Source organism: Pongo abelii, chromosome 13 (assembly GCF_028885655.2).
Source record: "Pongo abelii isolate AG06213 chromosome 13, NHGRI_mPonAbe1-v2.0_pri, whole genome shotgun sequence".
Classification (NCBI taxonomy): domain Eukaryota; kingdom Metazoa; phylum Chordata; class Mammalia; order Primates; family Hominidae; genus Pongo; species Pongo abelii.
The window spans coordinates 25,497,283-25,512,200 of record NC_071998.2 but is presented as its reverse complement, the minus strand read 5'-3'; the positions used below and the strand labels follow the sequence as shown (position 1 = coordinate 25,512,200).

The 14,918-nt window shown below is 41.3% G+C and overlaps 2 protein-coding genes across 3 annotated transcripts in view; one reads left to right on the top strand and one right to left on the bottom strand.

The window, feature by feature from the left end:
• Nucleotides 1-1,103, top strand: part of ACO1 (aconitase 1) — a gene marked incomplete at its 5' end in the record, with an annotated part of 70,545 nt that extends 69,442 nt beyond the window's left edge. Inside the window, 1 exon segment of the mRNA NM_001133292.1 lies at nucleotides 507-1,103. Coding sequence (NP_001126764.1) covers nucleotides 507-620 — 114 coding nt within the window. The 3' untranslated portion in view covers nucleotides 621-1,103.
• A 4,704-nt stretch (nucleotides 1,104-5,807) lies between these two features.
• Nucleotides 5,808-14,918, bottom strand: part of RIGI (RNA sensor RIG-I) — a 72,204-nt gene continuing 63,093 nt past the window's right edge. For both annotated transcript variants that reach the window (XM_002819715.5, XM_054519774.2), the window contains 2 exons: nucleotides 9,926-10,069; nucleotides 5,808-7,920 (listed from right to left, as the gene is read on the bottom strand). In XM_002819715.5, the coding sequence (XP_002819761.2) occupies nucleotides 7,624-7,920; nucleotides 9,926-10,069 (441 nt within the window). In that variant the 3' untranslated portion in view covers nucleotides 5,808-7,623. The remainder of the gene's footprint in view (nucleotides 7,921-9,925; nucleotides 10,070-14,918) is intronic.

Below are 14,918 nucleotides of genomic sequence, written 5' to 3'. Positions count from 1 at the left end.
GATCCCTAGGCAAGGTAAAGATAAAGTGCCCAGCACCAGGTCCCAGGGGGGATTCGGTGCCCCAGGCAAAGGCAGTGCAAAAGTCTGTGTCTCAGATAAGCAGATGGGCCAGCTGCCTAAGGGACAACCTTAATGAAATCTCTGCTGATTGGATACTTCTGTCCACAGGGAGCCCCCAGAGGTTTAGAACATATCACCCCAATGTCATTAATAGCTATTGCCCTGAGAAGCTATTTCTAGTTCTTAGATGCCTTTCACCCCCATCATTTACAGTCTGCAGTGATTCTCAAACTGTAATGGGCAAAGCAGCCTCCCAGGGATCTTGCTGAAATGCATCTTCTGATTTAGCGGGTCTGGGCTGGGGCCAGCAGCCTTGCCTGTCCCCATGTGCTGCTAGTGTTGCTGAAGTGTGGACCACACCTGAGGGGCAGGCTGGGCAGAATTTCCTCTGAGCAGAGCTGTCTCACTGCCTCCCTCAGTGATTCTTCTGTTTCTTTGTGCCACAGCTGGATACTGGAAAGACCTGCGAGGCTGTCATGAGGTTTGACACTGACGTGGAGCTCACTTATTTCCTCAACGGGGGCATCCTCAACTACATGATCCGCAAGATGGCCAAGTAGGAGACCTGCACTAGGTGCTGCACCCAGGGAGGAAGCCGCACCACCAGCCAGCCCAGGCCCTGGTGGAGAGGCCTCCCCGGCTGCCTCTGGGAGGGGTGCTGCCTTGTAGATGGAGCAAGTGAGCACCGAGGGTTTGGTGCCAATCCTGCAGGCACAAAACCAGAAGTTTCTACATTCTCTATTTTTGTGAATCTTCTGGTTTTCCAGAATTTCGAAGCTAGAATGGTGGGAATGTCAGTAGTGCCAGAAAGAGAACCAAGCTTGTCCTTAAAGTTACTGATCACAGGACATTGATTTTTCACTGTTTCCTATTAATCTTCAGCTGAACACAAGCAGACCTTCTCAGGAGGTGTCTCCTACCCTGTTATTGTTCCTCTTACCCTCTGCTCAATGAAACCTTTCTCTTGAGGGTCATTTTCTTTTCTATATTATACCAGTGTTAACTGACGTAGATAGATAAGAACTTTACACACTTCAAATCAGAGCAGTGATTCTCTCTTCTCTCCCCTTTTCCTTCAGAGTGAATCATCCAGACTCCTCATGGACAGGTCAGGTGTTAAACTTTTTTTGATTATGTACTTTTTGATAGATCCACATAAAAAGAAATGTGAAGTTTTCTTTTACTATCTTTTCATTTATCAAGCAGAGACCTTTGTTGGGAGGCGGTTTGGGAGAACACATTTCTAATTTGAATGAAATGAAATCTATTTTCAATGAAAACTTGTTGACTTTGAGTTTTGCTGTGTTTGTGGCTAGAGTTTTGGGATATTTAGTACAGAGTGAATCTCAGACCATATCATTAGGAAGCCTGAATAACCTTCATATTCTCCCATTTTTACAACTCTATCGGAACTGTACAGGTATAATGGAAATGTTTAGGAACCATTATGCTCACTCTTCCCTGTTTGGGAGCAGACAAGAAGGAAGAGTAGCCTGGTAGCAGTAGCAATGATATAAGTAGGTAAGGAAAAGCAGATAAGCTTCAGGACACTAAAAACCAATTATCTGCTCATTTTTACCCCTGTAGTCATTTCTGGGCATGTCTTAGTTTGCTTGGGTTGCTATAATGTAATGCCACAGACTGAATGGCTGAAAGAACAGAAATGTATTTTCTCACAGTTATGGAGGCTGGAATTCTGAGCTCAAAGTTCTAGCCACTTCATTTTCTGGTGAGGACACTCTTCCTAGCTTACAGATGGCCACCTTCTTGCTTGTTTTCACATGGCATTTCTTTGGTATGTGCCTGGTGGGGGAGAGAGAAAATAGGCTCTCTCGTGTCTCTTCTTACAGCAACACTAATTGTATTGGATCAGGATCCCACTCTCAGGGAGACCCAGGAAAGCTGGTGGTATAACTTGGTTCAAGTCCAAATGCCTGAGAACCTGGGGAGGGGCATGGGGAATGCTGGTACAAGTACCAGAGTCTGAATGCCTGAGAATCAGCAGCAGCTGTGACGTTCAAGGACAGGAGGGCAGGATCTTTAAAAATTCGTTCCAATGTCAACCTTAGCACTCAGGGGATATGGCCTGGTCATCAGAACGTCTGGAATCTAATCCACTTTCTACTTCTCACCAGATGAGGGATCAAGACAGGTTATTTAGCATCCCTGCACTTGCGGTCCTGGGGATCTTATTTATATTCATTAAAAAAAAAAAAAATTACAAACAGCCAGGCGCAGTGGCTCACGCCTATAACTTCAGCACTTTGGGAGGCTGAGGTGGGTAGATCACCTGAGGTCAGGAGTTCTAGACCAGCCTGGTCAACATGATGAAACCCCGTCTCTACTAAAAATACAAAAATTAGCCAGGTGTGGTGTCGTGTGCCTGTAATCCCAGCTACACAGGAGGCTGAGGCAGGAGAATTGCTTGAACCCGGGATGCGGATGCAGAGGCTGCAGTGAGCCGAGATCATGCCATTGCACTCCAGCCTGGGCTACAAGAGCAAAACTCCGTCTCAAAAAAAAAAAAAAAAAAAATTACAAACAGAACTCCATTATACAAAAAAGCCTGTGATCCTCAAGTTAGGATCAGTCCTAGAATAAAAACACTAAGAATGGCTGAGAAAACAGACCTCCACCCTCTTAGCTCTCCATTACTGAGCAGCTGGGGAGCGGTCTCGCTCCCCACATCCAGTGGCTCCTGTGGTCTGAATTTTTGTATCCTCCCCAAAATTCATGTGGTGAAACCTTAACCCCCCAGGGTAATGGTAATAGAAGCTGGGGCCTTTGGAAGGTGATTAGATCATGGGGGTAGTGCCTTTTAAAAGAGGCTCAAGATAGAGACCCCCTCATTTCTTCTGCCATGGGAGAACACAGCAAGAAGGCACCATCCGTGAACCAGAAAGTGGGTTCTCACCAGATACTGAATCTGCCAGTGCCTTGAACCTAGACTTTCCAGCCAACTCTGAGAAATTTCTATTGTTTATAAGCTACCCAGTTGGTAGTTACAGCAGCCCAACCAAAGACTGTGGTTATGAGGAAACACATTATTGTGGCTAGACTAATGGAACTGGGTCCCTTACCTCCAAGTACACTCTCTGTCCTTTTCGGTAAAAATATCTTCGCCAGGCACAGTGGCTCATGCCTATAATCCCAACACTTTGGGAGGCTGAGGCTGGAGGGTTGCTTGAGCCCAGAAGTTTGAGATCAGCCTGGGCAACACTCTACACACACACAAAAAAAATAAATAAATAAAATAAATCAGCCAGGTGTGCACCTGTGGTCCCAGCTGTTCAGGAGGCTGAGGTGGGAGGATCACTTGAGCCTGGGAGGTCAAAGCTGTGATTGCTCCACTGCACTCCAGCCTGGGCAACAGAGTGAGACCCTATCAATCACCCCCCGCAAAAAAAAAAAAAAAAAGTATCTTGGCCAGTGTCTCAACCTTGCCCACTAACAAGCCTAAATAAACCAACTTCTTTTACCTGGTTCTTTAAGGGCTGGTCGTCTTACTATCCAAATTAAAAATATGCTGTTCTCCCTCCCATATTCTTTGGGAATGAAGATCCCCATGTTTGTTTGGATAGTTTTCCAAATTCATTACTGCCTGATCCCTCCTAGGGAAAAAGGCATTCCTGGCATCCACAGCAAGCTAAGAGTTAATATTTTTAATATAGCAAATAAGGACGAGGGATGCCCTTCGTGTGTATTTACACACCAGATTTTTATGGTACATAGGGAGTAATCTAGGGGAAAGATATATTAGGCATGAATCTTAGCTGTGGTAGAAGCACAACTCAAATTAGCTTAAGGAAAAAAAAAAAAAAGCTGGCTCATAGAACTTGAGGAACAGTGGTGGCCATGACTATGGGCTTGATTGGATCTAGTGACTCAAGATCCCTTCCATTTGTCCCTCCAACCACCCCCCATCCCTCCACCAATCATACCTTCTGTTGGCCTCTGCAGTAGAGTGGCCTCTTCTGGGCCCTTCCACATGCCAGGGGATATGGCCACAAGCAGTTCTGGGGCAACCATTAATAATTTGTGATCTTAGAGATTTGTCTCCCAGTATTCCCTAGGGCAAAAATATTGGGAGTTCCTAGTCACCTCAATGAAGAACCTTATTTTTGGCAGTTTCCCTTTCACGTCTCTAAAAGGACTGTGGAGTAATGCACGGGGTTATGTAGGAGCAATGCAGAGCCACTTTTGAAAAACAGTAGCCAAGGTTCTACTGGCTGCCTTCTTAGGACATTATTAAATATCATAAACACAAGAATATAAAACACCCAGCCAGTTTGTGTTCACCCAGACAGTGTCATTATCATGAACAAAGATTATATTAAACGATAGCTGATATTAAGTTTTAAAAGTTGACATCCCAAGAGTGAATCCTACTTACTCAGTACAGATTTGCTGAATGAAATTCGTAGTTATTTTATGGCATAATGAAACAGAGGAGTTCCAGGCATGTACCTGCCAAATTTGGTTCTGGTTGTCTTATCGTATGCAGGCTGGATACCTGCTACTGTGCTTCTACAGGATGTTAACAGTGTCCCCTGAGTAAAACAAACAGTCCCAGGGTCAGTACATTTGGGAACCAGTGAGTTAAATGGGTTTTATCACTGCAGAACAGACACAAGAACAATGTGTGCTGTAAGTCACTGTTTGCAGGGAAGGTGGCAGCAAATGGCACAGAAACCCACCTGACCACAGAGTGCTTTCTTCTGGGCGTCTCACGCACTGTGCTCCACAGGATGCTCTTGAGAAACATTGAGCTATGGTTGGTCTGTTGTTTGAAATTCAAATAATAATGAATCCATTTTAAGGACAGGAATTGGTTTACTGACCTTGATGTTGAGATGACTCTTCATTTCAGGGTGAAAATATCACAGCATCAGCACAGGCCAGGACCACAGCGATAACAAGGTGGTAGTTGTGTAACAGGTTGTGTCTGAACCGCAGGAGCTTCAAAACGTACACGGCTGGACACCCTGCCAGGATGTTCTAATGGGGCTGGGCATGTGTCCATGAAAAAGACTCCCCAGTTGTTTCTAAAATGTGGCCTTTGTTCTAGAAATGCAATGACCAGCATTTGGGAGTCAGTCAAAAGATCCACTTCCTAAAAGCCTACCTGCTCATTTCTTTCATTCAATACATATTAACCAAGTGCCTACTTTGTTTGAGTCCATGCCTGGCAATGACATTATTCCATTAAAAGTCAAACAAGGAAATGCTAAGTTCTCCTTATTTCACTTCAGTCTGCCTGCCTCAGTTGGCTGAATAGGGCTATGCACCTTCATCCAAATTGAATCATTTACATACTTAAAAGAACTTTTCTTGGCCAGGCATGGTGACTCACGCCTGTAATCCCAACACTGTGGGAGGCTGAGGCAAGTGGATCACTTGAGGTCAGGAGTTCAAGACCAGCCTGGCCAACATGGTGAAACCCCGACTCTACTAAAAATTAAAAAAATTAGCCGGATGTGGTGGTGGGTGCCTGTACCCAGCTACATGGGAGGCTGAGGCAAGAGAATCACTTGAACCTAGAAGGCAGAGGTTGCAGTGAGCCGAGATCACACCACTACACTCAAACCTGGGCAACAGAGTGAGACTCCATCTCAGAAAAAAAAAATAATAACTTTTATCTTATTAAATCTATTTCTAGTAGATGTTTTACACATCCTATTGGAGTTCTTAAACAATAGTGTATTAGTCCATTTTCACACTGCTATAAAGAACTGCTTGAGACTGGGTCATTTATAAAGAAAAGAGGTTTAATAGACTCACAGTTCCACATGGCTGAGGAGGCCTCAGGAAACTTACAATCATGGCAGAAGGGGAAGCAGGCACGTCTTACATGGCAGCAGATGAGAGAGAGTGTGTGTAAAGGAGGAATTGTCAAACACTTATAAAACCATCAGATCTCATGAGAACTAACTCATTATGCCAAGAACAGCATGGGGACAACTGCCCCCGTGATCCAATCACCTCCCATCAGGTCCCTCCCTTGACACATGGGGATTATAATTCAAGATGAGATTTGGGTGGGGACACAGAGCCAAACCATATCAAATAGCAATCAAAAAAAAAATCACATAAGAAAAGACACTCTTAATAAAATACAAATGGAAAATGAAAAAAAACCAACTCATAAACTTGGTTTAAATAATCCATTTGTATTGGGTCTTAGTAAGAATACTACTACTAGTAACTATTATCAAGCAACTACTGTGTCATGTACTTTTCACACATTCTTTTAATTAAAAACTCTCCACTAACCCTTACAGTTCAGTATTATCCTTGTTTTACAGATGAAGAGAAGCCAAAGAGAAGTTATATAACTGGCAAGTTTCTCTGGCTCCCCGCCTGCACCACTGCTCACCAGATTGCATGGAGAGGGAGGCAGCTGTAACACCTCATCCCGCTGATCTCCAGGAACTCAGACACTTGTTTCCATGTCCAGAAAACCGCAAACTAAGCTCTTTGAAGCATCAGCAAACCTGGCTAAGTGACACGTGAATGCCATTTGGATACATATTCTAATCTTTCAAGTAGAAAGGACAGTCAGACTGCCTCATCTGTAACATCCAAGGAATCTGAGAACAGACATTCAGTCCAGGTGTTGAACATCAACATCATTATAGGAAAATGGTCAAAGAGAACAATGGCACACGTTAAGAGAACATATTAATAGGGCAAGATATATAGTAAACTAAGTTTTCAAGAAGTATTTTATCATTTTTATGCTCACTGCTAAAAGCTGTCCACTGTAGAGTGGACACACATTGCTACATACAGCAACTCTACAGTGGACAGCTTTTAGTAGTAAGCATAAAAATGGCTTTATGTTCTCATGTTCTCTGTGTAGCCATACCACACGTTGCTACACGGGACATGAGTACATGTAACCATTACATATACATACCTGTATGTATGTATATTAGTTACATATACATATGTACAGTATATACATGTATATATATTGAACCCTTGGAAGGGATCAGCAAAGAGGAGGACTCAATAAAAAAGACTAGAATAGAACTAGAAGAGAGAGAAGCCCAGGGAGAGTTTCAAGAAGAGTGCTCAACAGGGCCAAATGTGCAGAGGTCAAATAGAAGGTTAAAAAGTGCCCAGTGGATTTGGCAACCAGAGTCACTGGTAACCTTCAAAAGAACAATTTCAGTAGATTGTTAAGGGCAAAAGCCAGTTTACAGTAGGTTAAGGAGAGAAAGGGAGATAAAAATTCCCAACATTTCATTCATTCATCTATCCCAGTGTGTACAGAGTGATTACTGTGTGTTTGTTGGCAGTTGACTCTAAAAAAAAGGCTAGAAATGAGGCTTTTAAATTTTTCCCAAGTACTATGAGCTCTGTTGGCCTACAAAATATTCAGTGCTGTGATTCACTCATTTGTGCTTTGCATATATAATATAGTACAAACTGCTAAAGATATTTTTTAAAAATATATTTTCACAGGGGTACAAGCGATCCATGATTATACCCACTATGTTTGATTCTTCTCCACTCAAAGTTACTCATTCCCTGTAGCTGAAGATTGAGGCCCTGATATCATTTGGACATTTCTGCTGGATCAAATGGTATCTTCTCAAAATGAAAGTCCTTCCACTTCGAGTACAGTGTCTGAACTCCAGTTGCAATATCCTCCACCACAAAACTTTCAATTTTTATAACTGGAATCTCAAATGTCTTGTACTTCACATGGATTCCCCAGTCATGGCTGCAGTTCTGTCGGGCACAGAATATCTTTGCTCTTTTTTCAAAACTTGAAAACTTGTTTGGCTTGGGATGTGGTCTACTCACAAAGCATTCCTTAAAAGCATCTCCAAGCACAGTGTAATGGCATTCCTACAGATGAAGGGATGGAATAACACACAAAAGAGAACGTTAGAACCAGTACATAATTGTGATTTAAAAAAAGAAAAAAAGAAAAGAAAACCCCACAATAATCTGAGACGAAGAACAGGTGGGTCTCACTTATTTTACAATTGGAGGAAAAAAAAATATGGATTCACCCAAAGTCCAGAGGAGGATCCATGCACCTGACTCCCCTCTACAGGCAGGGTGGGGTTGCAAGTGAGGACACTGGGCACCTCATAAAGAAGAAGATTAAGAAGGTTCCAGGTAACCCAGCTTCTGAAGGTAGATACTAATTATTCAAAAACAGAAGCGATGTTTGCTGAAAAGTTGTGAAGCTGAAGTTCACCAGTGGCCCTGGCAGGCACAATCCAAAGGATACAGGGAAAACAACCAAGGTCAAGATTCAATTGAAGGTGGTCAGGGACTAATGTGTCCACAGGCCCCACCTAGAGTCAACTTTAGAGTAAACGGCTCAGAAACAAATGCAGATCCAACATACTATTCCCTCAGGAAAACATAGGGTCTAAAAGGGCCATTTTTAGTAGACTAATCACCCAAATTGGAGCTGAAAGGACCTTTTACAGGTAAAGAAGCAGACTTAGAAAGGTAAGGGAACTTAGCAATATAACTCCTAATAGGCTTTTTGCCCAAACAGCTGAGCTGATGAGAGATTTCTGCTTTCTGAAGATGAACGGAACACCCTGAAGTAATAACTCTTCATCTGAGCCAGCCCAGCCCCTCCACTGTGCCCCCCATGCAAGAGTTATACCCCACATTTCTCTTTGGAGATTTTTCTAACCCTTTCTCTGAAAGTTTTAAGAAAAAAATATAAGGCTGCAATAGAAGGCTAATCTGCAGATGTCACATTTTACAAATAAGGAGATATTTTGTTTTCATTATAAAAGTGATCCATAGCCCAAAAGGAATGTTTGGAAAACATAAAGTAGTAGGAAAAGAGAAAAAAAATCATGGAACCTCTCCACCAAAATATTAATACATTTTGGTATAGTTCCCCTAGCCTTTGTTTGTCTGTAGAAAGGTAGGTTTTTTGACTTTTTCTCTTGACAGTGACAATGGTATTTGCTGCTGTTGTTTCACACAGCTATAAAGTAGCATCTTTACAATTTTGTGTTCTGGTTACTTTTTTCCATATTACCATTAGTTTGTAAGCAGTTTTTCATTATACTACATAAACTTCATAACATTATACTACATAAACTTCATAATTTTTTAAAATAAACTTTACTTTGGAACAATTTTAGATTTACTTTGGAACAATTTTACATTTAAAGAAAAATTGCAAAGACATCCCAGAAAATTTCTGCATACCCTTTACCCAGTTTCCCCAAATGCTAACATCTCATATACCACAGCACATTTGTCAAAACCAAGATATTAACATGAATACATTACTATTATGTAAACTACAGATTTTACCACTCTTTCTCCAGTTGTATCCTTTATCTGTTCCAGGAACTAATCCAGGACACTTCATTGCATTTAGCATGACTTTTTTTTTTTTTTTTTTTGTGAGATAGAGTCTTGCTCTGTCACCCAGGCTGGAGTGCAGTGGCGCGATATCAGCTCACTGCAACCTCTGCCTCCTGGTTCAAGCGATTCTCCTGCCTCAGCCTCCCGAGTAGCTAAGATTACAGCCACCTGCCATGACGCCCAGCTAATTTTTGTATTTTTAGTAGAGACGGGGTTTCACCATGTTGGCCGGGGCTGGTCTCGAACTCCTGACCTCGTGATTCACCCACCTTGGCCTCCCAAAGTGTTTGGATTACAGGCATGAGCCACTATGCCTGGCCAAAAACTATTTATTATTGAACATTTAATATTTCTTTTTCACTTCTTAGCTTTTTTTTAAATACACAGATCATGGCCACAATAACAATGGAAATAATAGTAGTTTTACTATAAATATTTCACCAACAGTAAGCTGTAGCTAGTGCTAAAACATGACCAGGCACTTTGTAAAAAGGCAGCTTACCTCTATCACTCTTATGTCAGCTGTGTAACATGCCAAGGCTTTGCACTTTCTGCAGAGCAGTTTTTTATTTTCCTTATCAGGTACAGGTTTTGGTTTTTCTTGACTATCTCTGATGAATTTTTCATGAGTCTGTATATGCAGAATCTAATGCAAAAAGAAAGACCGCAAATGTAATCTGAGTATAACATATATAGCAAGAAACAGGCACAGATATATACATACATATACATGCACGCACATATATAATCATTCATATACAACTTCCATGAACATATGGTACCTGACTTTGTAAAATCACAGATTTTATTGGTTCTCCTAACTTAGTATTAGTCAATGCTTAATTGTGGCCTGCAATTAGTCTTTCAATTTCTTCATCAAAAATGCTCATAGAAGCACTAAACATGTCCATAGAATAGTCATATGAACTATGCTTTCTACTTTAGTGTTTGGCAAAACTTGGGAAAAAAAAAACCTGTACCAGATACACAATATGCGCTGTTTCAGGCATAATTATATCCATTTGCAGGCACAAACTCAATGAGTGATACAACAGGCAGAAGAGCCCCTGATATGGTTTGGCTGTGTCCTCACCCAAATCTCAAGTTGAATTGTATCTTACGGAATTCCCAGGTATTATGGGAGGGACCCAGGGGGAGGTAATTGAATCATGGGGGGCCAGTCTTTCCTGTGCTATTCTTATGATAGTGATTAAGTCTCACAAGACCTGATGGGTTTATCAGGGGTTTCCACTTTGGCTTCTTCCTCCTTTTTCTCTTGCCGCTGCCATGTAAGAAGTGCCTTCTGCCTCCCTCCATGATTCTGAGGCCTCCCCAGCCATGTGGAACTGTAAGTCCAATTAAACCTCTTTGTTTTCCCAATCTCGGGTATGTCTTTGTCAGTGGCATGAAAACTGACTAATACAGCCCCCAACATCTAAAACCTTTTTTCTCTCTCCCCTTCAGCCACAGGGAATATTGTTGCATATGTATAGTATGATTGTATTCTAATTCAAAATCTAGGCCTTGGCTAAGAACATGGTCCAACTTAGAACCATGAACATGATATTATAAAACTCTTCATACCAATAAACAAAGATCTCAAACTGAATGAAAAAAAAAAAAAGACAATCATAGATGCCAACACTGAGAAGAGAAAGATTTTAAAGCACCTAATAAAGATGCTTCGATGGGCAATTATAAATACTTTTGAAACATAAAGAGAAAACATAAAGGCTCAACAATGAAATGGAAGACATAAACTTTGGAACTGAAAGATACAACCAAAATAAAAAGTTCAATGGATGGGCTTTCCATAGCAGAATGGAAGGGACAAAGAAAAGAGTCAGTGAACTGAAAGAACAACAGAAATTACCCAATCTGAACAACAAAAAAATACACTGGGAAAAAAAAAGCAAAGTCTCAAGGACCCGTAGGACTATAAAAAATGATGTCATGGCACTGGAGTTCTGCAAGGAGAGAAGAAAGAGCAGGGCTTAAAAAGTATTCACAGAAATGACCTCCAAATATATCCCAAATTTAACAAGCTACATCAACCAAGATTCAAGAAGCTGAACAAGCTCCAAACAGGATAAGCCCCTTCAAAAAAACACTCTAAGACACATTATAATTAAATTTATGAAAACTGAAGAAAAAATCTTGAAAGCAGCCAGAAAAAAAAAAAAAAAAAAAAAAAGACACCTTACCCATAGGGGGAAATCAGTCTGAATAACAGGAGATTTGTCATTAGAAACGATGGAGGCTACCTGGAAGTGGCACAATATTTTTTAAATGCTGAGAGAAAAGAACAGTCCACCCCAGAACCCTAGACTCAGCAAAATGCCACCTTCAAAAATAAAGGAGAAATGAAGACATTCTTAGATGAAGGAACACTGAGAATCTGTCATCAGCAGATTTACCCTAAAAGAATGGCTAAAAGAAGTTTTCTAAACAGGAAATGATAAAAGGAACCCTGAAGCATCATGAAGGAAGAAAGAACACACTGATTTCCTCCATGTCTCCTATGGAAGATTCTGTCCGTCCCACTGGTTTATGGTTTATGGTGGCGCCTCTCCATATCAGATTATTCTTTCACGTGTCCCAGGTGGATCCAGACAGCCTAGGTGCAAATAGTGTCCCTATCACTTAGCAGCTACGTGATTTTGGGCAAGTGCCTCGTTTCTTTACATACAAAATGGGACAATAGCATCTGCTTCATGGACTGTCAGGAGATAACATGAGTTTATGACTGCTCAGGCCTGCCCAGCACAGGGTAAATGCCCATCACCATTGCCTCCCTGTTAGGCTAGTCTTATGCTAAGAGCCATGAAAAATGTTAATGGGGTGGCTTGTAGTTTTGTATTGATAAGGCAATCTCCATTCATTAGGGATTGCCTCATCAATATGAAACTACTAGCTGCCCCCATTTTTATTTTTCTAGAAATATAGCTATTTTCATCTATTATTTTATATAAACTCTAGAACCATTTTATCAAGTTAAAAGTATCATTTATGCTTTCAATATGGTTTGTGACACGTGAATAAGCGAATTTGGGGCGAATGCACGTGTTTAAAATATTCAGTCATTCCACTCAAGAGCATGGCATTTCTTTTAATATCTCCCAGTAAAATTTTTTTATTTGTCCTCATTTCTGCTTCAGACTTTTCTGATTAGGCTGGTAGATGTAATGGTGAAACAGATGGGCTCTACCAACTCTACCATGAACTAGCTGTGTCATCTACTGGCACTGAAGCTATTCAAGTCTCAGTTTCCTGCCTATAAAATGACATAGGAGGCACTACTGTATGGATTGCTGTAAAGCCTATTGATGTAAGTAAAGCATTTGCAGGGACTGTTGGAGAGTCAGTGTTCTACATGCATGAGCTGCAGTTATTGTCACTGCGAATGGAAATCACCCTCCCCTTATATCTTTTAATTAGTTACTGATCATACATAGGTAATATATTGATTACCATACCACTTCAAATTCAAATTTGCTTTATATAAAAAAAAATTTAGATCTAGTTGTTGTTTTTTTTTTTGAGACAGAGTCTCATTTTGTCACCCAGGCTGGAGTGCAGTGGCACAATCTCAGCTCACTGCAACTTCCAACTCCTGGGTTCAAATGATTCTCCGGCCTCAGCCTCCCAAGTAGCTGGGATTACAGGCAAGTGCCACCACATCCAGCTAATTTTTGTATTTTTAGTAGAGATGGGGTTTCACCATGTTGGCCAGCCTGGTCTTGAACTCCTGACCTCAGGTTATCCACCCACCTCAGCCTCCCAAAGTGCTAGTATTACACGTGTAAGCCACCACACCAGGCTTCCTTTCCCCCACTCCCCCTTTTTGAGATAGATTCCTACTATGTTGCCCTGACTAGACTTGAACTCTTGGGCTTAAATGATCCTCCCATGTAGCTGGGGCAATAGGCGTGAGCCATCATGCCCAGCTAGACCTAGAATGTTTTGATTTAAAAAACCAAATATACTGGCTGGGCACGGTAGCTCACGCCTGTAATGCCAGCACTTTGGGAGGCTGAGGCTGGCATATCACTTGAGTCCAGAGTTCAAGACCAGCCTGGGCGACATAGCAAAGCCCTATCTCTACTAAAAATACAAAAATTAGTGATGCGTGGTGGCACACACCTGTAGTCCTAGCTACTTGTGAGGCTGAGATTGCAGTGAGCCAATATCACACCACTGCACTCCAGCCTGGGCGATAGTGTGAGACCCTGTCTCAAAAAAATAAATAAGAAATAAATAATTAAAAAATTAAAAACCAAATATAATTTCCCCTTCCCCACTTCTTGGCCCCATCCCACCTGAAATAATCTTCATTATTTTTGTAAAAATAAAGGGTGTCCACGCCTCCTGTTTTTAATCCAATTTTTCAGTTGTAAAACTGTTACATTATATGTATTTATCCCATTATTTCCTTTGGACAAATTTCTAGAATTGAAATCCCTGGGCTACATGATACACATTTTCCTATGAGCAATTTTAATTTTCTTTTTTAATTTCTTTTTTCAGATACGGTTCTAATCACTACTTAAGCAGAATAGAGGTTACCAGGGAAGAAGGTGAAAATATAACCTTGCCTTTCAGGCATCCAACTTTTTTAAAAAATTCACTTATAATGGTATTCAATTATATACTGAAATTCAATTAAATACTAATAATCTCAAACATTTTAAGTGTTACTCTAGGCAATAGGTATAAATCCTAATAAGTTAAAACTATTAGGGCTATACTTAAAACTAAGTAAAAAATCAATAACTGGGTAAAGAGGCTCAACCAATCATAAGTTAAGTCTATGGCATACTGACCTTCACCCATGCAACCTGTGGCTAGAACAGCAGCCTAGCTCCACACACTGAGGTGGAGAAAAGCAAACTATCTTAATTATGGGTAGTCATGGGTACGCATGTTGGAAGTTCTTTGTTCAAAATGAACTTTCTTTCACCCCATCTTTATTCTCTGCTCCATGAGGAAAGAAAAACAGCTTCCTCATTTTGATTTCAAATAAACCTTCACAACCACAACTGTCATATCCTTCATCCCTTATTCCTCCAGAATGAAACACCACCAAATCCTGAAGCATCCACCATGGAAATCAGTTCTTGGATACCTCTGGGCTGTCTACATGTTAAGATGGCTGCAGAGTGAGCAGAGAATTCTGGGACGGGGGATGGGGAGTGCTCTAGTGACAGCAGGCCACACACAGACAATGGACAGTACAGCTGGGGCGCTGGGGAAGAAAGCAGTCTCCCAGTACTCTGCTCATCCCTCTCCCTTTCCTGTTCTTGCAGATTGCCCTAAAGAGCTCCAAGCTTTTGCCCTCTGTTCTGCAGAGTTCCTTCCTTCCATTAAAACCCATATACAGGGACCAGGATGCTCAAACCCAAACCCCAAACCCTTATCAAAGCACCCACAAAAGGGGGGCTCACCCCTAGAACCATAATTCCCTTTAGTTTTAAGAATATAAGATTTTCCCTACC